At 37.3% G+C, this 24,463-nt stretch overlaps 1 protein-coding gene across 4 annotated transcripts in view; it reads left to right on the top strand.

Moving 5' to 3' along the window:
- HERC3 (HECT and RLD domain containing E3 ubiquitin protein ligase 3) overlaps positions 1 to 24,463 on the top strand; it is a 116,047-nt gene that overhangs the window by 33,913 nt on the left and 57,671 nt on the right. For all 4 annotated transcript variants that reach the window (XM_072625457.1, XM_072625455.1, XM_072625456.1 and 1 more), the window contains exons 4-10: positions 5,965 to 6,124; positions 7,748 to 7,824; positions 13,137 to 13,358; positions 13,461 to 13,552; positions 16,307 to 16,437; positions 16,950 to 17,110; positions 20,114 to 20,190. In XM_072625457.1, coding sequence (XP_072481558.1) covers positions 5,965 to 6,124; positions 7,748 to 7,824; positions 13,137 to 13,358; positions 13,461 to 13,552; positions 16,307 to 16,437; positions 16,950 to 17,110; positions 20,114 to 20,190 — 920 coding nt within the window. The remainder of the gene's footprint in view (positions 1 to 5,964; positions 6,125 to 7,747; positions 7,825 to 13,136; positions 13,359 to 13,460; positions 13,553 to 16,306; positions 16,438 to 16,949; positions 17,111 to 20,113; positions 20,191 to 24,463) is intronic.

Here is a 24,463-nt window from a genome sequence, read left to right as displayed (position 1 = left end):
TTGAGCTTTTATTATTCCAGAAGAATTTTGCTATTTTTCCTACCTCTTTAAGGTTGTTAATTTGATTTGTATGGCAGGAAGTAAGAATATTAATTTAGGTAATTTCATTATACTGGTACAGTTTTTTTATTTATTGATGGTTCCTGTGTGTGTAACTTGGTAGCTGGATTGCCAAATATTCTATACACTTAGTAGTTATTTTAAATGAAATTCCTCTTTTTCTTCGTGTTTGGTTCTGTGGGCAATATGCAGAAAGGCTGATGATTTGCATGCTTTGAATTTATATTCTGCTTCTTTGCTGAAGTTATTATTTCAGTTAGTTTTTAAGAGGCTATTCTAAGAGGATATATTCTAAGTATATCATCTCATTTTCTGCAAAAAGTGATAATTTTGTTTCCTCTTTGCCTGTATGTATTTTCTCAAATTCTTTTTCTTGTCTTACTGCTATGGGAAATATTTCCAAACTCTTGCCAAAGAATAATGGGATAATGTGTATCCTTGCTTTACTTCCAGCTTTATTGTAAAGCCCAACCTTAAAATCTATTATTTGCAATTCAGACTCTTGGTTTTAGATGTATACAATTTAGCATATTAGGGGAATGTCTATTTTCATTCATAATGTTATTAACAGAAATAAGTATTGTATTTTATTAAAAGTTGTTTCATAATAGTGAACTAAATATGTATTCCTGGCACACATACACCCTGGTCATAGTAGACAATATTTTGCTATGTTGCTGTAGACTCTTTGCTATTGTTATATTTAAATTTTTTTTGTTTTGATATGCATTATGTATATTGATCTAAGGCTCTCCCTATTTAATCTCTTCCTCATTTAGGTATCAAGATCGTATTTGTATTATAGAAAATTTCAAAGGATGCCTTCTTTTCCTATTTTTTTCAGACAATTTAATATTGGAATTGATTGTTCTTTTAATGTATGATAAAATTCATTTGCAAAAGGGCATCTTTTCTTTGGGAATTCATTTATTGATTTTTCAGTTTCTTTGTCTGATTCTAGGTTTTACAAATTCTATTTTTTCTGTTAATGTGAATATTTTTCATTTTATAAATATTCATCCACTTATGTTGTGAGTTTCATAGCATATAGTTAGACAAGATAGTTTTAAATAATTTTCCAGATTTCACCTTCATTTGTAATAAATTCTCTTTTTTAATATTTAATCTTGGAAGTTTTGTTTTCCTTTCTCATTTTTAAAATGAGACTATGGCCTATATTGCAAATGTAAATTAAAATTCCTCCTCCCCCAAAAAAGTTTCCTGTTCTTATTTAGAATTCAGTGGGCTTTTGCTTTCAGTTTTATTCATCTCTACTTGATATTTCAGAATTTCTGTTTTTATGTGTAGGGTTTTTAATTGTTGTTTCAGTGTTGCTTTTCTAGTATTTTTTTAAAGTTGCGTGCCCAATTCATTAATTAATTTTCTATCTTTTGTTGATTAAAGTGCTAGTAATATACATTTTACCTTAAACACGACTTTTGCTTCATCCCATACTTTTTGTTATGTTGTTTTATTGTTGTCATTTTATTTGATGAAATTATCATTATTATGTTGTTCCTATGACTTTTTCTTTAATCTACTAATTCTCAGACGTTAACTTATTAGTCTACAATGAGCTTTTAATTCTTGCTTCCAATGCCATTATTGAATATAATTTATATTATATTATTGTCAGTAAAGGATGCATGTGTTTAATTTTTTGTTTTCTGAATTTTTTTGAGTTTCTAATGCCCAAGTGAATTTTTGTAAAGTTGGCATACAGATGCCATGCGCAGATGAGAATATTTGTACTTTTTTTCTCATTCACTAATTCCTAGAGAATAATCATTCTAAGTTTTTGAAAATTGCATTCAGGTATTTAACTTTTTCTTATTTATCTTTTTGTTAGATTTGTCTAGGTCTGAAAGTGGTACATTGAGGTCAACAACTATTCTAAATTTACTGTCAGTTTCTTCTGGTATATTGATTAAGTATTTCTTTTCCTCTCAATCTCTTCTTAACTCTTTGCAGTTTGAGTTCTGATTTCATCAGTCCACTGAAAATATTCTTGTTTTGTTATATGTTATTAAAAATCTCTAAATTGCCATACGTAATGGAATATTTTCAATCCTCATCCTTCTTGACTATCTCAAGCCTTTGACACTGTTAACCACCATCTTTTCCTTGAAATTCTCTTCTCTCTAGGTCTTTGCGACACCACTCTCTCCTGGTTCACCTCATACCTATCTGGTCACTTCTTCTTAGTTTCCTTTGCTGTATCTTCATCCAGGTTAGCCTTGGTTGTCACACAGAGCTCTCTCCTGGCTCTTTGTCTACTTCTATACTACTTCACTTGGATATTTCATCAATCCTCTAGGATTTAATTACCATCTCTGTGCTGACAATAATTACTTCTCCCTGTCCTGTTTCACCTCTCTTCTGAACTCCAATCTTGCACCTCCATACACCTTTCAGACATCTTTAACTAGGTGTCCAATAGATAGCTTAAACTCAGCATGTCCAAAACTGAATCCATTATCTTTCCTCTCAAAGTCTTCTCACTTCTACAGAGAGTAAATACTATTATCCTCCTTGTCACTCAAGCTCACAACTTAGGCATCATTCTCAATTCCTCACTCTTTCTCACTGGTATCTAGTTAAGTCCTGTCATTTGCAACTTAACATCCATTATAAATTCCTCCTTCTCTTCTCTTACTGCTACCACAATGCTGCAGAACCTTATTACTTCACACCTAGATGTTTTCAACAACTTGCTGGTTGGTCTCTTTGCCTCAAATTTCTGCCTTCTTTCCTCCCCTTAATTGCCAAGTTTTGATATTCTTAAAGTTAGATCTAACAACACACTTCTTCCCCCATTCAGCAAACTTTTACCTTCAAATAAAATATAAAATCATCTCTTTGGCTTTTAAAGCCCCTTTCCAGTTTTCTTAAACCTTGTACCTTTCCCCACATATTTTTGGATCAAGTGACACTGACCTTGCTGCACAACACTACTGATCACCTTACTCTGGACATTTTCACTGGCTGTCTCCTATGCCTGGAATACTTTCCTTCCTCACTTCGATCTCCTGGCTTCCTTCAGGTTTTAGCTAAAGTACTATGTTGTTCAAGAAGTCTTCCCTGATTCTCCTTAGTTTTTGTGCCTTCCTTATGATATTACCCTCAATTTATCTTGAATATATCTTGTTTCCATATTGTTTCTCCACCATATAACTGCAAACTTCTTGAGAACAGTGGATGTTTGCATCATTCTCTGTATCTCTAAGTTTTGCTTTTGTGTTGTCTGAGATAATAGTTGCTGCTTCTGTTTTTAGGGTTTGATTGAAGCATAATAAAATTTGTGAAATCCTTTTATTTTGATTATTTGTGAATCTTTATATTTCAAGTACATATATATACATATATGTGTATATATGCATATATTATATATATTTTAAGGAACTTATTGTTATAGTCTGCTTTCCAGTTCATTCTGATACCCTTTTCCTTTTTTATGGGTGAATTCTTTTCATTCATGTTAATGGTCATGACTGTATATTGGGTATTTTCCATCCTGTCCTCTTCTTCTCGTTCCTTCTCAGTCTCCACATTGCAAAGAAGAAGAAGGTGGTAAAATAGAATGAATATGCTAAATATTTGTGATCCGTAATTAACATGCTCTGGTTCCTTTCAATTGATCCTCTTTTTTCTTCCCTTCTCAGTTGCAAATCACAGAACATTATCCTTTTACCCCTTTCCCTCTTTTTCCCTTTTTTTCTTCCCTTCATATTCTACCCTCTGAAGTTGTAGTTAGTTTTGCTGATAACTCTACTGTCCCTCTTAATCCTCTCTTTTCTTTCCCTTGACTATTGTTGAGTTTAATGTCTTCCTACACTAAGCTCTATGTGTTTTATTTTCAGCCTTTTTTCATCCATTCCAGAAGAGTCAAATCTTGTGACAGTCATTTCTCCAAATCTTTTTGCAGCTTTGTTTTGTATATTCAGATTATATCAGAGAACATAGTACCTCTTACATAGTTTATTCTTCTTCCCTTTCCTTTCCTCTAAGATTAACAGTCTAAAACAAGTCCAGACTCTAGCTTTCTACCTTATTGATTTTCCTCCATGACCCTTGAAGATGTTCTTAGGGGAAACATTTCTTGTTTTCCTGTTAGAATGTAAGCAGTTCATCATCACATAGTGCATTGAATCTTGTGTTTGCATTAGAGAGTTCTACATAGCTCTTGTTTTTTTCTTCAGAGATACTTGGAAATTCTCATTTAATAGAGAGTCATTTTCCCCTGTAGGGTTTTTTTGAAAGGTTATTATTTGTTTTAATATTTTTCCTGTTGAAATATTCTGTTGTAAACTCTTCTGTGTAACTCGATGGTACAGTGAATAGGATGCTTGGCCTGGAGTCAGGAAGACTCATCTTTTCATTTCGTGTGGGCTCTGGGCGCATACTTTTCTAGTTGGACCCTTTCCCTGGTCCATGAGGTCTACAACTACTGACTCAAATTTCAATGCCTTGGTGTCTGGCTTATCTGTAAGTAGGCTTCTGTTCATTGTACTTTTGGGGCAACCTTTCCTGGCTGGATGCCTTACTTAGTGTCCACAGGTTCTGGCTGCTGCTTTGTGTAGATCTGACCTGGACAGATAGACTTTTTGACTTTTTTCCATTTGGATTTCTTTATCATTCCTCAACACAGGGCACTTTTTTTCCCCTTTCTTGCTAGAAAAGTTGTATGTGAGCTCATTTATTAAGCTGCTACTCACTCTGCTGTTTTGAGTCTGATTTCGTCAACCAAGGAGACGCATACTTACTTACCTCTTGTTTATCATCCCTGGACTGGATAAAAGCCTGTCACTTTATTCCTTTAATCCTCAGTTTTCTCATCTGTAAAATGGGGACAATAATATTTATACTGCCTACCTCATGGGGCTATTGTGAGATTTTATAAGCTTTAAAGTTCCATATAAATGTCATGGCATGGTGGATAGAGAGTTGGACCTGGAGTCAGGAAGACCTGAGTTCAAATCCAGCCTCAGGCACTTTTAATAACTGTGAGACACTAGGTAAGTCACTTGACCTTTATCTGCCTCAGTTTCCTCATTTGTCAGATGAGCTGTAAAAAGAAATGGCAAACCACTCCAGCATCTCTGCTAAGAAAAGCCCAAATGGGGTCACAAGGAGTTGGACATGACTGAAACAACTGAACAACAACATATATAGCTGTCTATGCATTCATCTCTGTACCCTGTTCATCTATATGTCCCCTCTACCAATGCCAGTCTATAATTCTGCCAACTATTATGCAATTTACAGTCTTAGAAAGTTGCCTGTAGTTCTGGGAGCTTACATGACTTACCCAGGATCACCTAGAGGTCGGGTTGGAACCCAGGCTATCCTGACCTCTGCTATGCCATGCTACATTTTGTTGTTTTTTAAATCTGTAATCTAATTGGCTTTTTTTAAAGCTATCACTGTGATATCAATGATCACGTGCCAGGCATCATCTACAACGTCATCTTTTTCAGTGACTACTTTCTCCTTTCTCTTTTGTTTAAGCCTCCATCAGGCCAATGAAGTGAGATGAGATGAGAACTGCTGATTCTCCAGGGCCTAGTGTTTTTGATTGTTAGCACCTGCTTTTTCTGTAATTTTAATTTTATGTGGAGAAGCAGTTTAGATAAATCAATTCAGTCACTTGGGCTGTTTTATTGGATACATTAAGGAAGTGGGAGGCACTACTCTTTCAATAGACAATGATTTTAAATCATTGCAGTGTTTATTTTTATTTTTTGGCAAACCATATTCCAGAAATTTTTTGAGCTAAATGTAAAGTTCTTGATATATAGCATAGTGGGTGTATTAAAAAAACTACATTGCTTGGGGAGATAATTATCATTTTAATGGCAGAAACCCATAAATTTTCCTTTTTATGTTTGTTTTTCTTTTTCTCAGAGCAAATTGGGGCTTTGGCAGATCAGCACATAGTCCATGTTGCTTGTGGCGAGTCCCATAGCTTGGCCCTCAGTGACCGGGGACAGCTCTTTTCTTGGGGTGCAGGTAGTGATGGACAACTTGGACATACAACAACTGAAGAGTCTGTTGCCATACCCAGGTAAAATTCTCTCCTAAAAGGTTCTGGATTTCCAAAAATGCTTTTAAATAATCACACTAATGCTAGAAGAATTTTAAATTTTGTTTCTTATTTCCTCTTTTCCTATTCTTAGATTCCATCTCACTGTGAAACATTCCAACAAATTAATCTTTCTTCCTTTTTATTTCCTCTTTTCCTCTCCTATTTCCTCTTTCTCTTCAAGAGAAGTGGAAACGCTTCTGTTGTTTTCATCTTCCACCTCCTCTCCTGCCACCAATGAAAGGGATTTTTTTTAAACAGATGGGAAGATGGGGTCTCTTGATTCACCTAATTGAGGGCCTTGAGCACTATCCTTTTCTAAGCACGTAGTACCTTATTTTTATTTGTAAAAGATGTTAAGTCAAATGAGGGGAAGACACGAGAGAGATGACTTGGAATAGATGAAATGATTTGGTTGTGAATGCAGCAAAAGAAGTACCATTTACATTTTGAATTCAATTTATAGAATTTTAGGATGATTTTAAAATAATTATTATAAAACAGTATAAAAATTTTAAGTGTCAAACTTCAAGTTATAGTCCTTAATGAGATTTGTTCTGTGAAAAATTAGTAAGAGGTATCCTATTTATGATTTGAGCTACATTGATAAAGTCACAATTAGAGAATTATCCCTAGATGAGGTCATTCATTGGTCAACAGGAGGTACAAAAGGACATTTTCCCCTCTTACCATTTGTACTTAACCATTTTCCTTTGCTTTGTTTACTTTTAAATACTCAAGGTGTGGCAGAGTTGGGAGGGATACATAAAGATAGAAGTGACTTTAAAAGACCTTTTGCCCAGAACCAGTCCCAAGGAATCCCTCATAATAAGGTAGTAAAACCAATGAATTTTTTTATGAGAAAGAAAAAAATCTTGATATTACTATGCAAATAGTCACCCCACCCCAAAAATCTGACACTCCAAATATTTTTCTTTCTCATGGGATCAGCATCTTTCCAAGTCTTGACTTTGTACCTAATGGAAGTACATAGTAAGCCACGTACCTTCTTCATTCTCACTGATTTTCATGTAATGAGGATGAACATTCCATACTTTTTTATGTCATACAAATTTCATACAGATGTCATACTTTTATGTTATATAGATTTTGATATAGATAACAAGCAAAATTTCTTAGGAAACCTAAGCTCCTATCTAGGCATAGGGCTAATGTTATTTTTACCATTCTAACTATAAATTTCATTTAGCTTATAGGATTGTGTGGTATGTTTTATTTTTAAATTGTTCAGAGAATAGCACTTATCTTTCTGTACCTCTACTCAGTAGTTCGTCCGTTTGTTCCTTAGTTGCATATAATAAGTGACATAATGGAATTGAGGTACCGTGCATTTTAATTCAGAATCAAATTCTTTCCCTGGAAAATTGCAGTTTAATGAAAGAAACAGTATAGTTGCAACAAATTGAATTGCATGGGTTAAAAGAAAAATGGTGTGTTTCAGTACCATATATTTTTTTTTTATTTTAAATTAAGAATTACATTTTTGCAGTGGTTTCATTTAGTTGGTTACCTGCTATTAGGACATATCTGACAATATTATCATCCAATTTTGTAACTAAAATTTGTGTTTTTCTTTTGTTTTAGGTTAATAAAGAAACTGAACCAACAGATGATATTGCAGGTTTCCTGTGGCAACTGGCACTGCATGGCTCTTGCAGCTGGTAGTGTAAAATTCAATGTATAGTAGTTTGATATTGATTTTGAGTTTTCTGTGTGTGGGAAGAATTTCAGCTCTCCTTATTTCACCCCCCCCCCCCAAAAGAAAGTAACTGAGAACCATCAGTAACTATAACTTTAATGTCTACTTTCCCATACAACAAAATTTTTTGAGGATTTATACACTTGTGAAGGGCATCCTTGTTGAAGGAATGAGTGGAAAACAGGCAAATCAAGTGATGTCATACAACAGACTATATCTTTTCAATTATACAATTCATTAAGCAGTAAAAAAGAAAAAAAGTTAACTTTTTTATTGTGAATTTTTTTTTTTAATTTACGGGATAAAATAAGCATTTGCATAACATAGTATAAAAAAAAGATAACTGCACATCAAACTTTTAAAACAAGTTAACTTTTCTTTTCTTTTTTTTTTTTTTAAAGCCAAAGCAAACAAAGTTTATTAAAGGTTCGCCATACTGGGTTGCCTCTTAAGGAGCCCAAGCATTTGTAATGCTTGTATTCACAAGCGGGCCAGATAGAATCCCAGCTAGACAGAGTCTGAGCTGGATTGCATCTGAGCGCCTTCATGGAGGCAAGATGGAACTTAAATACAGAAAAGAGTATAGGAGGGGTCTGGGGGGGTGTAGTCCAGGGTGATGGGAGGAGGGGTTTAGGAAGAGTCTTGAGAAGTCCAAGGAGGGAATCCAAGGAAGGTCAGAGGCTGGATACAGCTGGAGGCTCTTAGGAGATAGCAGACAATGGAGGGTTTTGAGTGGGAAGCAGGTGGGGCAATCGAGAGATAACAGACAATGGTCACAGATTTGAGTATGAAAAGCCAAGTTCTGTGGAGAGATAGAAGGAGAGCTCAATTTGAGTATGCAAAGCCGGGTTAAGTGAGGAGATTCCAGGGAGCTCAAGGAAGTTCCCAGAGTCTGAACCTCATCATTCCCTGCTCAAACAGATTGAACCCAAATTCTTTTGGGGTAAAGGGCGAAGGTCTCAGCTTCTGAAACTTCTTCCTGCTGGCAAGGGGTGTAGAGCTGTCCCTGCCTTGATGGGTCCTGTTCAAGGGGTCAGACTTCAGAACCTGGGTGGTGCCAGGTCCAGTGGGCTGGAGACCTAGGATTCAGACTGAGATTGGTATACAGCATAGGCTGTCATCTGGAAGCTGATGGCTTGCAATCTAGAAAAGACACACCTGGCAAGGAGGTTAGGCAAACACACACCAAGCACGTACAAAAAGAGTGTAAAGAAAAGACAATTTCCCTGGCACAAAAGATAATTTCTCTGGAGAGAATTAAAGATGACTATGGCAAGGCCAAAACATAGAAGGGCATGTTTGATAGGGGAGTTTTTTGCTGTCAGATATCCCCTTTCTTTCCAGATTGCTCCATGGGTAAGTAGAACAAGGAAAGCATATTTTGAGTAAATAAAAACATCAACTGGCCTGGGGTCAGGTCCTAAGGAATGGGTTAAGACTCCCCAAGCCTGTCTTCTCCTTTCATCAACATACAGAGTGAAAAATTTTACCAGATTGGGTAGGTGTAGTGATGGGGTGGTGGTCAAATTAGTTTTCAGAGTCTCAAAAACTTTAGCCTGGTCTGAGTCAATGCCCTGAGTAGGGTCATAAAGGGGTTTAGCAATAAAACCAAAATTAGGAATCCATAAAAACACTCAGACTTGTTTCTTAGTGGCTGGAACAGGGATAGACAGAATTGTCCTTTTTCTCTCAGAGGTTAAGGAGAGAGAGATGGGTGTGAGTTCATGGCCTAGATACTTTATGGACTGGTATGTTATCTGGACTTTGTTCCAAGAGACCCTATAGTCTCGAATGCCCAAGAAATTAAGGGCTTCTGTGGCAGCAGCCAAAGAACCTGCCTGGGTGGGGCTACAAATAAGAATATCATGCACATACTGAATTAAGCTACTGCCTGCTAGTTTCAGGTGCCTTAAATCCTTTCCCAAAGCTTGACCAAATAAATGAGGGTTATCTCGAAAGCTTTGGGGCAAAACTGTCTGCGTTAGCTGATATGGACTTGATTCCCCAGGAAAAGAACATTCAAAAGCAAAAATAAATTGTGAGTATTCTCCATTAGGTTTTTTTGCGGGAAGGATTGCAGTGTTGCATGGACATAAACAAGGGACAAAGATTTTATACTTAAGGGATTTTTCAGTTAAAGGTTGTAGTCCTTCCCAGGTCTCAGGCTTAATCAGATACTGGCTGAGATGGGGGAGCATTTTAGGATCTGGGAGACTAACGGTGGCTGGGATGGCAGAAGTAGCTCTCTCTAGAATTCCAGTGTCCCAAATATTTGGCCTGACTGTCTCCCATACTCTCAGGCAAACTGGGGAAGATGTAGTGAACAGAGGCAAAAGGGAGATGGGAGGTTTAACTAGAGATAATTGGCTCTCCAATTTCACCATCAGGTCCCTTCCCAACAAGGGGGCAGGGTCAGAGGAAGCATAAGGAAGGAGTGTTTAAACAACAGATTCTCAAGTAGGCTGGGGAAGGGGTATGTCTGGAGACATTCCTTAGTTTCCCCTTCAATGCCTATGACCCGAGGGGTCAAAGGATGGGTAGGGCCAGAGTGACTGGTCAAAGCACAGAATTTTACCATGTTAAAGTGGGTAACCTTAACTTCAGCCTTCATTTTTGCCCAGGGCTTGGTGAGAGAGGTAGAGAAAGTGGAAGCACTGCCAGCACCCAGGCTTTCCTGTTGTTCCATGTCATGAGAAGACTGGAGGACAGGGTACTGGAGGGCGGCTCTACCACTTTTCCAACCTGAGGGACAATCTTTCCTCCAGTGTCCCTCCTGGTCACATGGGCATGGTTCCACAGGTGTTGGTTCCTGGGGCTCCCTCTTGGGGGGAGCCCTGGAGGGGCACTCGTTGGACCAGTGACCCTCCTTGTGGCAACAAAAGTAGGTTTCCCCACTGCCCAAGTAGCCAGCCTTCCTCCAAGGGCGTGCCCTGGAGGGGTGCTCCCAGGGTCTTTTCCTGGCCAAGGCAGCAGCCAAGAATTGAGCATGCTCCCTGGCCCTGGTCCTTTTCCTTCGTTCTCTTTCCTCTGCTGCAACGAGGTCTCTGTTGTTAAAGACTCCAAAGGCCGTCTCCAGTAACTGGGTCTGAGGTGTTTGGGGTCCCATTGTCAATTTCTGCAGTTTCCTTCTAATATCTGGGGCAGACTTCCAGTTTGAGCAGAAGAACTTGAGATTAGCAGCTTTCCTGGTCAGGGAACCATAAATGATGAGGTTGAGGGGTGATCGGGGAACCTCAAAAGACCGACAGTCCAGGTCATGCTTGAATGAATTCGACTCAAGCCTTCTTAAAGCCAAAGAAAACAAAGTTTATTAAAGATTTGCCATACTGGGTTGCCTCTTAAGGAGCCTAAGCATTTGTAACACTTGTATTCACAAGCATGCCAGATAGAATCCCAGCTAGACAGAGTCTGAGCTGGATTGAATCTGAGCTAACAAGTTAACTTTTCAAAGAGCATTTGATTTGCGCAAAGAACTATTTGATTTGCCAAATGCCAACTGAAAGATTCTCCTTCAGTGAAGTATCTGTCAAAGTTTATTCAGGATTCCTTAAGAGGTATAACAAAAGAGATAACTTCGACTGATTTTCAGATGATTGATGTTGAGTGATGTCAATAACTAGGAGATATATGTTTACAAAGGTGTTTGCCACTATCATGGCAAATGCCCCACATAGTTTAAATGAAAAAGGGTGAGGTCAAACAAATGCTTGTTTTCAGATGACTCCATGCTTATCGATTGTAGAACTTCCCAAATTAGATCATTCAAAAGATTTTGGTCCAAGTATTGATGCTAGAAGAAAAAAAGGGTTAAAAAAATCCATTTAGACAATAATAGGCAGTTGAAAGGGCAATCTATAGAACTGTCAGTACATTTATCTTGTATGGATGTGAGTTTGAAAAATGGTCCCAGAAGTGAACAGGACCAGGAGATTTGGTTCAGTTTCCTTTGGTAAATCATGCAATCTTTTAATGAACTGAAGTTTCTCTCAGAAACACAAAGGTCCAATTTCTAAACAATGACATTATTCCATCTCATCACCAATGAGGAATTATTCAAAAGTGAAGTGGTCATGGATTTAAAGGGATTGGTCATGGATAAAAAGTGAGGTGCAACCAATGGTCTTCATTAATCATTGGTACCCATACAATTTCAAGAGATCCAGAGGATTTTGCACATTTTGTTGGACAAATTGATGAAATCCACAGATCCTTTCAATATGTGTTTGTGTGTTTCAGCTTAGCTTAGTGGAGTCTGTGACCCTCTGGTAGGATCAGCCTGTCTTTCTATTGGGTATTTGGGAATTTCCTGATGTTCTTTCAATTAACCTACCATACCTTTCCATGGTGGGTAAGTTATAAAAGAATGTGCATTGGAAGTACATTCAATGCATATCTCAAATTTATAACTTAATGTATATCTTAAATTTTCTTTAGCCAGGATTATATTTTCCAATTTTATTTCTGTTTTTACCACTCATTTCCTAGTTCTTATACAATATCACATAGACCAATAAATAAAACTCTACCCTAAAGTGATAACAATGAAGCCTATATTTACCTATTCTGCTAGAGGTATCATGTTAACAGTCTATACTGAGTTTACTAAATAGCATGTAAAAATAGCCCATATATCATGTGACTTTGTCTCTCCACAAGTTTTAATAGCCTGTGCGTGGCAATAAAACCTTGTTCATATCTGTCCTAAAAACTCTTGGTCTTCACCAATTGTGATAGGAGCAGTATTCTAACCCCTTTCCCTCCCATTCCATTAGGCTAGTTTTCCTTAAAAGGTATTGAGACCATCTTGGAGACTTGATTGCATCAGGAGAATAAAGGCTCAGACTGTTGAAATCTTCATCACTTTAGTACAGAACACCCACAAGGTGTTCTAAGTGCTCTTCCTCATACTTGGCTGGTAGATCATGAAAATCAGCTCAGGCAAGGGACCTTCTCCCTGAATTAACTTACATGTCCTCAATGCCCATCTTTTTTAATATACTTCTGCTATGGTTCGGTAAATCTTCTTTTGTTAACTACTGAATGACTGACAAGTATCACATTTTGTTCTAGTACTGAAAATAAACTACTGGACTAAGTCAGGTCCAGCCCAATAATGAAAATTTCGTTTAAAAAATTTGTTCCTGTGAAATGTCTCTGCTCTGTCCTTTGCTCTTTAGCTGTGGGGATAGAGGTCAGGGGTTGCCACTTGGCTTTTCATCCAAATGAAATGAAAGTTCTGCTGTGCTGATGCTAATTTGCACTTTCTTCTTTCAGATGGGCAGTTCTTCACATGGGGACAGAACCGCCATGGGCAGTTGGGTCTGGGGAAAGAATTCCCTTCCCAAGCTAGCCCCCAGAGAGTGAAATCCCTGGAGGGCATCCCCCTGGCACAAGTTGCAGCAGGAGGGGCACATAGCTTTGCCCTGTCTCTCTCAGGAGCTGTATTTGGGTGGGGAAGGAACAATGCTGGTCAACTGGGACTCAGTGATGAAACAGGTTTGAAAACTTTCTACCTTTACCTTTAAAAAAAACAGAACAGTACAGTGCGAGTTGAATCCTAATAATTCATTAACTTTTATCTTTACATCCCTATCCTAGATCGACAATCTCCTTGTCATGTGAAGCTCTTACGAACTCAGAAAGTTGTTTATATTAGTTGTGGAGAAGAACACACAGCAGTCCTCACGAAGGTAAAGACACCCTGGAGTTCTCTGGTCATTGCTTTTGACAGACAAATTTAGAGATTTTAGTTTTCATATTCTTATTCCCTCTGGATATAATTGCATTTTTCAAAGGAATACAAAGAGTGATTTTGTTTCTTTCTGGCATTTTCTTCTGTCCTCTCTAACCCCTTTGGAAACCCGCAAATTCCTTGTGTAACACTAGAAATTCCAGTTTAGCATATACATTCTAATGTATACAAATATACACCTCTGCTTGTGGTTTTTATGCAAATCTAGTGTTTTTATTTTCCAAAATTCTGGTTATGGAAGCTAATATGGAGGATTGTTTAGACCATCATCTTCAGAGCCAGAAAGACCTGGTTTCAATTTCTATGTCTAATATATCTGTCCCTGGTCAAATCACTTAACTTCCTGGAGCTCATAGCAGCTGTTTGAAACTATAAATGGCAGAGAGGGTGCTAATTTACATTGGTACAGGGAGTCTTTTCACCATGCATTCCCTAAATTGGGGAAATTATAGATAATAAAAAAATTTTATTTAAAAATCATTGGTCATGTTATTGCTTACTGAATCTAGTTTACTGGGGGTGGGGAATGATAATTTATCTGTAGAGGTTATGTATGTTTTACTATACATCATTTATGCTCTTAGACAGAGCTCCTTGAAAGCAGGAACTATTTTTTGTGTGTGTGTCCTCAGCACTTAGCACATAGTAGGCACTTAATAATATTTGTTAACTATTAGAATGAGCTTTCTCCACCTCTTCTCTTATGGCACAATTTTAGCTATGACCCATCCCACACAGGAAGTGTAAGCCCATCCATTTGTGTAGTATCTGACCTAAAATCCCTTTCTCTCTCTCTGGGCTGGTTCACTCACCCCAACCTGCCATCATCCTGGCAGATCTGGGGTTTTTCCCAGAGTGGGGAGGGAGATGTTGCTATAATGTCAACCACATGTCTACAACTTATGTTCTCTCTCAGGATGCTGGGGGGTGGGATAGAGAGAGGTAGGAGAGGGGAGAAGCAACCTTAGTGTATATAGAGGGGGAGGCAATATGCTCCTAGTACTCATCCCTGAAGCTCCTGAGTCCCCACTAGTGTATCTCCTATTTACAAAATAATCAGTCATTGTGACTGATTAACTCAAACACAGAACGTTTACTAAATGATAATAATTAGTTTACACTCATTAGAGGACAAAGCAAGAATAATTATGACTTGAGCTTAGTAGAAAATGAAAGCAGCAATAATCATGATGACTTTTTCTTAATAGAAGGCAAAAGCAAGACTAATGGAAAACATCACAGTCTGCCCATCAATCTGGGTCACACTCTTCTAGCAGTACACCATGTCTGTAGAGGAAAATGGGTATATGTTTATGGAAACTTATCAAGGAGGCAGATAAGCAGTCAAACCTATGTACCTGGAACAATAAACCACTCTGCACACCTTAATGTCCTTAGTCCCGTTAGCAAGAATTTGCACCACATGAAGCTACCTCCTGGCTAGCTCTCTTGATAAGAAAAAACTGTTCTTGAGCTAGGGTGGGGATGACAAGCTTTTTTAGCTCATTACCATTCTTAACAGCATCCTGAGAAAGTATTATGCTAAACAACAACATGTGCTTCTGCAGTGACAAGCACTTCTTTAAGCCAGAAAACTGCCAGGCTCCTCAGTTTGGCTGTGTGACCAGCATAGCCCAGTAAAATCTTGACCCTATAAGAGTTTTTCTCCAGTCACCTTTTCACAAAGCAAAGCCTCATTTCCAAAAAGCACGACTAGCTGCAACATAAATGTAAAGTTCATCTGTCACCCTCAGTATCAAACAGTTGAGTACAGTAGAGAGCAGTCAGTTTCTGCCTCTTTCAAGTTGCAGATGTAGAAAGCAATAAACTAGTGAGTTCCATGTATATCAGCAAGATTCAGTTCTCCCTCACTATGTGTAGCATTTAAAGAGCTTCTTTGGATAACTCCTCAGCCTTCTCTAGCCAATCAGCAAAATAGCGCCTGTCTTCCAGTCAGTAGGTTCTCGGTGAAGCAGCCAAAGAGAGAGTGTAAGCTGTCTTAGCTTGAGGCACCTTTTCTCATTGCCTTTTCGCCTTCTGTTCTGCCTTCTTGTATCTGCTCTTGGCTTTTGGTTTACTCTCCCACTTCTGTCTGTCTCTTCCGATGGCTTCTTCTTCTGCCTTTAGTCTCTAATCCCTCCTTATAAAGAGTGACCCATTCTAACTTATGATGTGAAACTCAAGAGTTTAACTTTTTTGATAACCTTTGAATACTTGTATAGTCCTCCTATTTCTTCAGTACATACATATTTACATAAAATATTATAAACACATTAATTATCAATATATAATTATATTACATAATCTTCCCATTGTCATCAGTATATATTTATATGTAATATTATAAGTATATTTTAATTATGAATATACAGTTATATCACACAATCTTCCCATTGTCTTCAGTTTATATACACATACATATATATGTGACATATAGTTAATATATAATTGATATGTACACAGATACACATAATTTTTCAGAGATAGTGTTTAAAACCCTAAAAATAGTCACATGTACATGATCTGATGCACTGCAGTGCTCTGGCTTATTCTGGGTAAAATTCAAATGGGAATAGGATTTCTACCTAGGCTGTTCTTTTATGAATGCCGAATTCAGCAAAATGTGAAAGAAGAGACTATTCAAATGGAGCAGTACATTTTTGTGAAACAGTATGATGTTTGTTTCCATTAGAGTGGAGGAGTGTTCACTTTTGGCGCCGGTTCCTTTGGACAGCTTGGACATGACTCCATGAATGATGAGGTTAATCCAAGAAGGGTTCTAGAATTAATGGGCAGTGAAGTAACTCAGATTGCTTGTGGCAGGTGAGTGATCGCATGGGTTTTTTGATTTTTTAAAGAACCAACATTAGAAGAGTGTCTTGTCTTAACAGTGATGAGGGGAGAGAGATTATTTTTAAGCCAACTTCTTAACTAAATCATTATCATTGAAATACTAACTGGGGGCCCAATTTATGTAGGGCATTAGGACCAATTTAGGACCAGGTTTTTCACGGAAGGGTAGACTTGTCAAAAACATAGCAGGTGGGGATTTGAGCAGTTAGAGAATCACATGAAGACGCTGAACTTTGGGAATCCAGTAGGTGAGAAAATACAAACTTTACCAGGAAATTTTGCCTGGGATTGAGTCTGCCACCTGTTTTCCATGCCCTTACATTCTTCTCCCAACCCAGTGTTAAAAGGTGAGGCAGCTGCAGAACATTAAGCCGAAATTGTGTGGTTTTATTTTCAACATTTATATTTTAACCATTTACGAGTATCGCTATGCATGCTCACAAGTTAACTTTAAAGGATGCTTTCTTTTTTTTCCTCCTTAGACAGCACACTCTAGCCTTTGTGCCTTCCTCGGGGCTCATCTATGCATTTGGCTGCGGAGCAAGAGGCCAGTTAGGAACTGGACATACATGTAATGTTAAATGCCCATCTCCTGTAAAGGGTCATTGGGCTGCTCACAATGGCCAACTTTCATCTAGAGCTGGTAAGTGCTTCTGCTGAAATTAAATAATTTTAAGAGGTATGAAATTAATTTTATGCATACATGTTGAGAACTTTTGAAGGAAAGAATTTATGACAGAAGTCCATGTGTATTTTGGCATTTGTATGTAAATTATACATTTATAATAAGAGTATTTACTAGGTTCAAATATTGTGCTTAACATGGTGAAGAATACAAGGAAATGTAAAATATGGTCTTGGCCCTCAAAGTTGACCGAATTCAACAAACATTAATTTCTTGCTATTTTTAAGATGGGAGGCAGCTAAGTGGCTCAGTCCTGAGTTCAAATGCAGCTTCAGCCACTTACTAGCGGTGTGACACTGGGCAAGTCACTTAACCTCTGTTTGCCTTAATACACTAGAGAAGGAAATGGAGAACCACTTCACTATCTTTGCCAGGAAAACTCCGTGAACAGTATGTTCCATGAGGTCATGGAGAGGTGTACATAACTAAACTACTGAACAACAACAGTGTTCAAGAAAATAATGTATTAGATACTTGGGATAAAAAATGAAAAATGATGCAGTCCCTTCCTTCACATGTTTTTGTTTCCCATAAGGAAAAGAGTGCCATGTACGTAGATATTGAAAGGGTGGATGGTGCACAGGTAAAATTCAGAGATGAATTTGATTCAGAGACTTTTCTCTGACATTTACTACCTGTTTAACCTTTGGCAGATCCCTTCATCTCTCTGGGCCTTAGTTTCTTAATCTGTAAAATGAAATGGTTGGAGTAGATGCCTCTGAGGCCCCTCCCCACTTTAAATCTTGAATCCTATGATAAGTATAATACAAAATAGAGTGTTATGGGAACAGAGGAGGAATCTGCACAAAAATTAAGGAAATTTTGAGGAGGTAAAGAAAACTTTCAGTTGCAAGGGTCAGGAAAGGCTCCAAGGAGTAAAGTGACCTTTGTGATTTGAGCCTTGACGAAAGAGAAGAATTTTGCCAGGCAAGAATAAGGAAAGAGTGAATTCAAGAAGTAGGGACAGCACGTGTGAATCCTTGGAGGCAGAAGAAGCCATGTTAAATTTGAGAAGAGTTAGTTGTCTCTCTTGATTTGAACACAAAGTATACGAAGAGGAATAATGAAATGAGGCCAGATTTTAGAGTGCTTTAACACCCAGGATCTGTGGCGCTATATGAAGGGGCCCCATCAGGAAGCTGTGGTAGTAGCACATGTGAGAAGTGATGAAATAATAGAGTGGCGGTCATGGGAGTGAAGAGAAAGGGATAAATGCTATGCAGGCAGTGTCAAAGGCTTGCAGAAAAGTCAGAGAACATCAAAACAGAGAAAAGATTATCAATGAGTTTGATTTACCATCTAATTTTCTCTTTGGTATCTTTTTTTTTGCTTTGATTTAAAAACATAATATGATCATAATCTACATATTGGATGGGCAAACCTTTGAGCTTGTCTATCAGTATGTAGATCAGTTAGCAGAAATGAGCAGTGAGTTGGGCTCACGACTGAACAGGGAGAGGGCAAGTTGCATTGCCTTCAAAAAGTTGCAAAGCTTCTCCCAGAAACAAAGACCCATCTTTCTAATACCAATATCCTTGTGTTATATGACTTTGATGTTGTAGGACTATGAGACATGGAATGCAATAGTCTCTAAATAATTAAAAATGAATTTCACACAGAGGTCAGTGGTTCATGGCAGTAAGTGTGAATAGGCTGTAACATAAACCAAAGAGGAACTTGAAAGAACAAGTGTAAAGATGTCATCAGGGAAAATTTGTGGTAGGAAGATGAGCTGGTCTTGTGTCAAGAATGAAGGTTGACAGTTGGACAGCCTCTCTCAGTGTCTGGAAGAAGCAAAGGAGACATCTGGTGTGTTCAATTGAAACCTTGTGGTCAGTTTCTAGGAGGAAATGGCTGAGAGTTACATGGACTGTGCAAGTATGAATGGACTGTGATCTGCATTATTGGGGGGAACTTCCAAAACAATGAGATCACAGATCCATTTGAGAGTGAGTCATTCCATGCAAGTATTCTCTGTTATCTTGCAAGAAGTAAATGGTACAATATCCATTTAAAGGAAGGAAACACTTAAACAATAAAAATATAGAAGTTAGAAAATAATGTAAAAGCAGATTTAGGAATAATTTCCTGTCTTCCCTTCTTGCCTGAGTGTTCTCTCATTGTAGGATCTTACTTAAAGCACTACACTTTTAGGATGTGCACACTGGTATTTTTAAAGTGCAATATTCCAAAATGATGGTATAAGTGATCATGATTCTTTGATTTCAGTTTAGGAGTTTTGACTGCATTTTACAGGGTAGTAGTAGAGTCTCACTTGGATATTGTATGACAAAAAACCCTATGTATCTTAACTGCCCCTGTATATTGCAAACACTTGCTCTCCTGATGCTAATATATATTATTTCTTATGGGTAGATGTCCCTATGAGTTGCCTGTGTGCTCTTGGGAGGGATTACTTTAGAAACCAGGTTAGGGATAAGTACATAATTAGGATTAGTAGTAAAGTTCTGATGAGGTTGTAAGTAAAGGTGTTTGGAACAGATTTAGGGTTTGTGATAAGTATCTGAACCTAGTATTTGCTCCGAAATATATTAAATGTGAGTGGAAAGAACCATGTACCAGAGTCAGAAGACTGATGTAGTTCTGACTCTTCCACAAATTATTTGTGGCATTAATCCTTTCTGGATTGAAGCTTTCCTTACCGTAAGATGAAGGAATTGAACTAGATGATTTTTAAGGACACTTCTAAGTTCTAAAATTCTAGAATTAAGAAAATTTGATTTCTTCAGAATAAAATACTCAGGACACTCCTTTTTTTTGTACTTAGTGTTCACTTGTCTTTGAATTGATGCTGTGGGATTCCAAAAGAGAAATAAAAGTTGAGTTTAGCTTTTAGTGGGTCAAGTTTGGGTAAAACTTTTAGTGCTTTACGTTAAAAGGCAAATTGTAGAAAGTCTTCAGATATTGAAAGAGGTGATGTGTTTGCTATTTCTTTAACAGATTCCTTTAAATATCACATTGTTAAACATATCTTCTCAGGAGGAGACCAAACTTTTGTACTTTGCTCCAAATATGAGGTAAATTTTTTACTGACTACTATTATTTGGGGGAGGGAATAGTAGTATGGTTATTTTATGAGCTGATATTTCTTTCACAGATGATTCTAGAAGCAAATGGTGTTACTTTTTGCATCTAACAGTATGTTAAGTTAGTCTTATCCTATTAGAACAAACAGTTATCAGAAACGTATCACCGAGTTCCTAAGTTGAGTTTTGAGTAAAGATTTTTTCCCCTATTATTTCAGTTACAAATTGCCAGAAAAATATGTTAGCATTGTCTGAGTTTCTGCCTTTCCCCTTTCTGGTTAAGTAATTTGAAATGCTACATAGATGAAAACTTATACTGTTTCTTGTTTAACATGAATTAGCATAGTTATTTTGTGACAGGCGTAGATTTAAAAGAGAGGTCTGGCAGAGAGGCACAGATGGGTAGAAGCCACACATTGAATAACTGCCAGTGCCTAGCCTCCTGGGATTATTTGGAACCTCTGCTGTTCACCCTGTTTTAAGCCTAGTTTCATTGCTATCAGGTTCCATTAAGAAATAACACAGAAAGAAATGAGATCCCTGCAGGCTAAAAAAAAAAAAATCCCACCTTTTTTTTCTCTAAGGAAAACTTTTATTTCCTTACCAAAGATCCTGACCTGAACAATGTGAACCAATGTGTGAACCATTCTGTTCCTGAAATTCAAGAATGTAGAGCATAAGCTAGATGTTTATATTTCTCTTGTAAACATCCCATTTAGTGTATATACACATAATCTGTTCTCTGTAGTGATTAATCACTATTAATTGAAATTAATAATGATAAATTTCAAGTGTGACTTGAAATTGACAGACATGAAGAGAAAATAGAAAAGTATTGTACAAAAAATGTAGGATAACAAATCACAAGAATAGAAAGCATTGAAGAATCTGATGAAGAGATATAGTATGCTAACAAAAGAAAAAAAAGTGCCCTGTGTTAGGAAGGTTAACTTCCTTTTCTTTTAAAAATGGAAAATTTTAGAAACATTTTGCAACTATTAATACAGATGTTCACCTAGATATGCTCGTATACTGTTTTGATCACTGAGTCTGTTTAATTTTGTAATTAATTAAGAAGTTTATATTCTATTGGAGAATAATCTTATTCTTTGTACAAACTACAATATTATTAACTTATTAATAATACTTGTGCTTTAGGTAGGTTTATGCTGAGATTTGCTTGTTTGGTGCTCCACCTTTCTGTGAGTGCTAAACATATTTGCTCTTTCCCCTTCTTTCTTTTTTCCTTCTGTTTGACCCCTCACAATTCAGCATTTAGTAAGTATTTATTATAGATCACTCTGCTGAATATGCTTGCCACATGCCCCAGGCTCTCTTGTGTAATTAAGAAATGAAACACTCCCTGCTTTCAAGAAACTTAGATTGTGTTGGGGGGGGGGAAGATTTTTGCAATTCAAGGTAATTTTACAAAATCACAGCAGTAGGGATGATGGGAGAAGACCTTCTGTGTGATGGAAGGGAGGGAGGTGGGTGAGAGGGTTTGAGAATCCCAGGAAAAAGGAGCAGCCTATGGAGATGGAAGATGGAAATCACAAAACTAGTAAGTGGCAGAGTTAAGATTTCCATTCAAGTCTTCTGACACTTCTTACTATACATATTAATTAAAATGATACACAATTTCAGTCATATTTTCTCTAGTAGAAACCATTGTCTTTGACCTTTATAGGTATAACATGGTCCTCTGTTTGTTTCATTTAAAGGCATCTGTTGTGGTGTTTGAATATAAAGTGAAGGAGTCTGGTCATGGCTATATTTACATTTAGGGCATAAATCTTTGTTTCATTAGGTGGCATTTTAAAATCCTATGCTGAATGGCCGGTATGGGCAGGGTTTTGTAGAGGCAGTATAGACAGTGCCATCTTTTATTGGTTTTAGTCTTATTATCTACATGTGTATGTAAACACACTTTTGGTTATTCATTTCCTAAGTGTGACAGTCTTTGTGTTCTCAACTAGAAACTCCCTAACTTTTTCAGTAAAATAGTTTAAGATGATAGGGAAACTAAATAGTTTCTTGTTAATTTTGATAAGGAAAGTTAGGTAAGACTTTTTTTTTTGGCCATATGGTGGAAGGCATTCTATTCTCAACCATGGAAAATGAGAAAACTGAAAATTCCACTTCAGGTATATATCTATCACAAAAGTAGCATTGACTGTATGACTTGATAGGAGAAACATACTTTAATTCTTTTTTTCCCTTCTATTTTACTTGGGTTCCACTTTCTGTAAAAGTCTCAATTCCATTGCAGTAGTTTGATATGGAGATGACCTTGAGTTCTCAAAGGTCCACAAATTCTGGCAGGTCCTATCCATTTGGAAAGGCCTTGAGGATAGGCCTGTTGTGAAATGCCTATATATCTACAGTCAAAGGGTCAGCCTGGCTAAGTGTAGAGAGGCTTAAAGGGAAAAGGACCTATTTGTACAAAGATATTTATAGCATCTCTTTTTGTAATGGATAAGAATTGGAAATCAAAGGAATGCCCATCAATTGGGGAATGGCTAAACAAGCTATGGTATATGATTGTAATGGAATTTTATTGTGTTATAAAAAATGACAAGCAGGATGATTTTTTTTCTGAAATCCGGCAAGATTTACTTGAACCGATGCATATTGAAGTAAACAGAATCAGGAGAATGTTTTCCGCAGTAACAATATTGTTCAGTGAAGAATTGTGAATGACTTAGCTATTCTCAGTCATATAATGATCCAAGACAATCCCAAAGGACTAATGATGAAGTATGCTATCTGACTCCAGAGAAAGAATTGATATTAATGGAGTGCAGACTGAAGCATGCTATTGTTCACTTTCTTTCATTTTTTTCTTTTATTGTAGTCTTCCTGTACAAAATGACTAATATGGAAATGTTTTCTGTAATTGTACTTGTACAACCTATAATTGATTGCTTACCATCTCAAGGAGGGGGGAAGGGATGGAATGAAGAAGGGATAGAATTTGGAAGTCAAAACGTTAAATAAAAATGCCAAAAAATTGAAAAAATATTATAGGGAGGCAGGCTTATCATCAGGTTGACTTTGGGATGATGAGTTTTTCAGCCATAGCAACTCTCAAAGGTTGCTAAGCTGTAGAGAAGACGATGATCTGTATCAGTGGAGGAAGCTCCTATGCCAGTGAAATCTCTTACATTGAGTAGGTAGTGTTTCACTTTTTGCTTATAGAAGTGTAAAATTTTATGAATGACATTATGCTCAAGTTGTTGGGGATGTAAGAAGCTTGAAATCTAATGACAGTAATAAGAAGTGCCTAAATAGATGTAATGCAAGACATAATGGGAGAAATATAAAGGAGAGATCAAGGCAAGACCTTGTGAGAAATTGGAGGTTGGGGAAGAAAGCACTTTTGATTGGGATAACCGGGAAAATCTTCAAATAGAAGTTGTCTCCTTAATTGGGCCTTAAAGAAAGGGAAGGTTTTCAGAAAGCATTGCTCTGGGGAAGATGTATTCCAGGTCTAAGGGGGTTTGTATGATCAAAGGAACAGAGATGGGAGAAAGCAGTACAAGGATGGAGAATGAGGAGTCCCGGTTGGCTGGAAAGAAGAATACATAAAATGAGGGTGTAATAAAATAAAACAGGTGGAGTAGGCAAGGCAAAGAATAAGATTGTTGAGGACTTTGAATGTCAAGGTGAGAAGTTTATACTTTATATGGTAGGGAGTGGAGAGCAATGGAATTTTGGAACAGTGAGTTAGTTGATCCTTAGAACAAAGCATTAGAATTAATGGCATGAGAGATGGGTTGGAGAAGGGGCAGTCTAGACATAAGAAAACTTGTTTTGAGGTTGCTATAATAGTGCAGGAAAGAGACGAAGATTTGACCTTGGGTGGCTGGATTGGGAATGGACTGGTGGGGACAGGTGCAAGGGATAGTGTATTGGTTGAATTAACAGGACTTGACAACTGATTAGTGATGGGAGCTAAGAGTCAAAGAGGAGTCCACAAAATCCTACCAGGAAACAAAAAACCCACAAAAGACTAATTCTAGGTATTTTGTTAGAATAGAGGTGCCATCACTTGTAACAGATAATCCCTTGGAGAGAGATATGCTTTGGGGGAAGGTGATTAGTTCAATTTGGGGCATTTTTGAGGAGGCAACCCAAGTAAATGTATCTCCCAGGTATTTTGAAATGGACGCCTGTAGCTCTAAGGTGAAACAGGGCTAGATTTAAAGATTTAGAATGTACATACATACATACTCACACACACACACACACACACACACACACA

This window comes from Notamacropus eugenii, chromosome 7 (genome assembly GCF_028372415.1).
Source record: "Notamacropus eugenii isolate mMacEug1 chromosome 7, mMacEug1.pri_v2, whole genome shotgun sequence".
Classification (NCBI taxonomy): domain Eukaryota; kingdom Metazoa; phylum Chordata; class Mammalia; order Diprotodontia; family Macropodidae; genus Notamacropus; species Notamacropus eugenii.
This window is presented reverse-complemented; position numbering and strand designations above follow the sequence as displayed.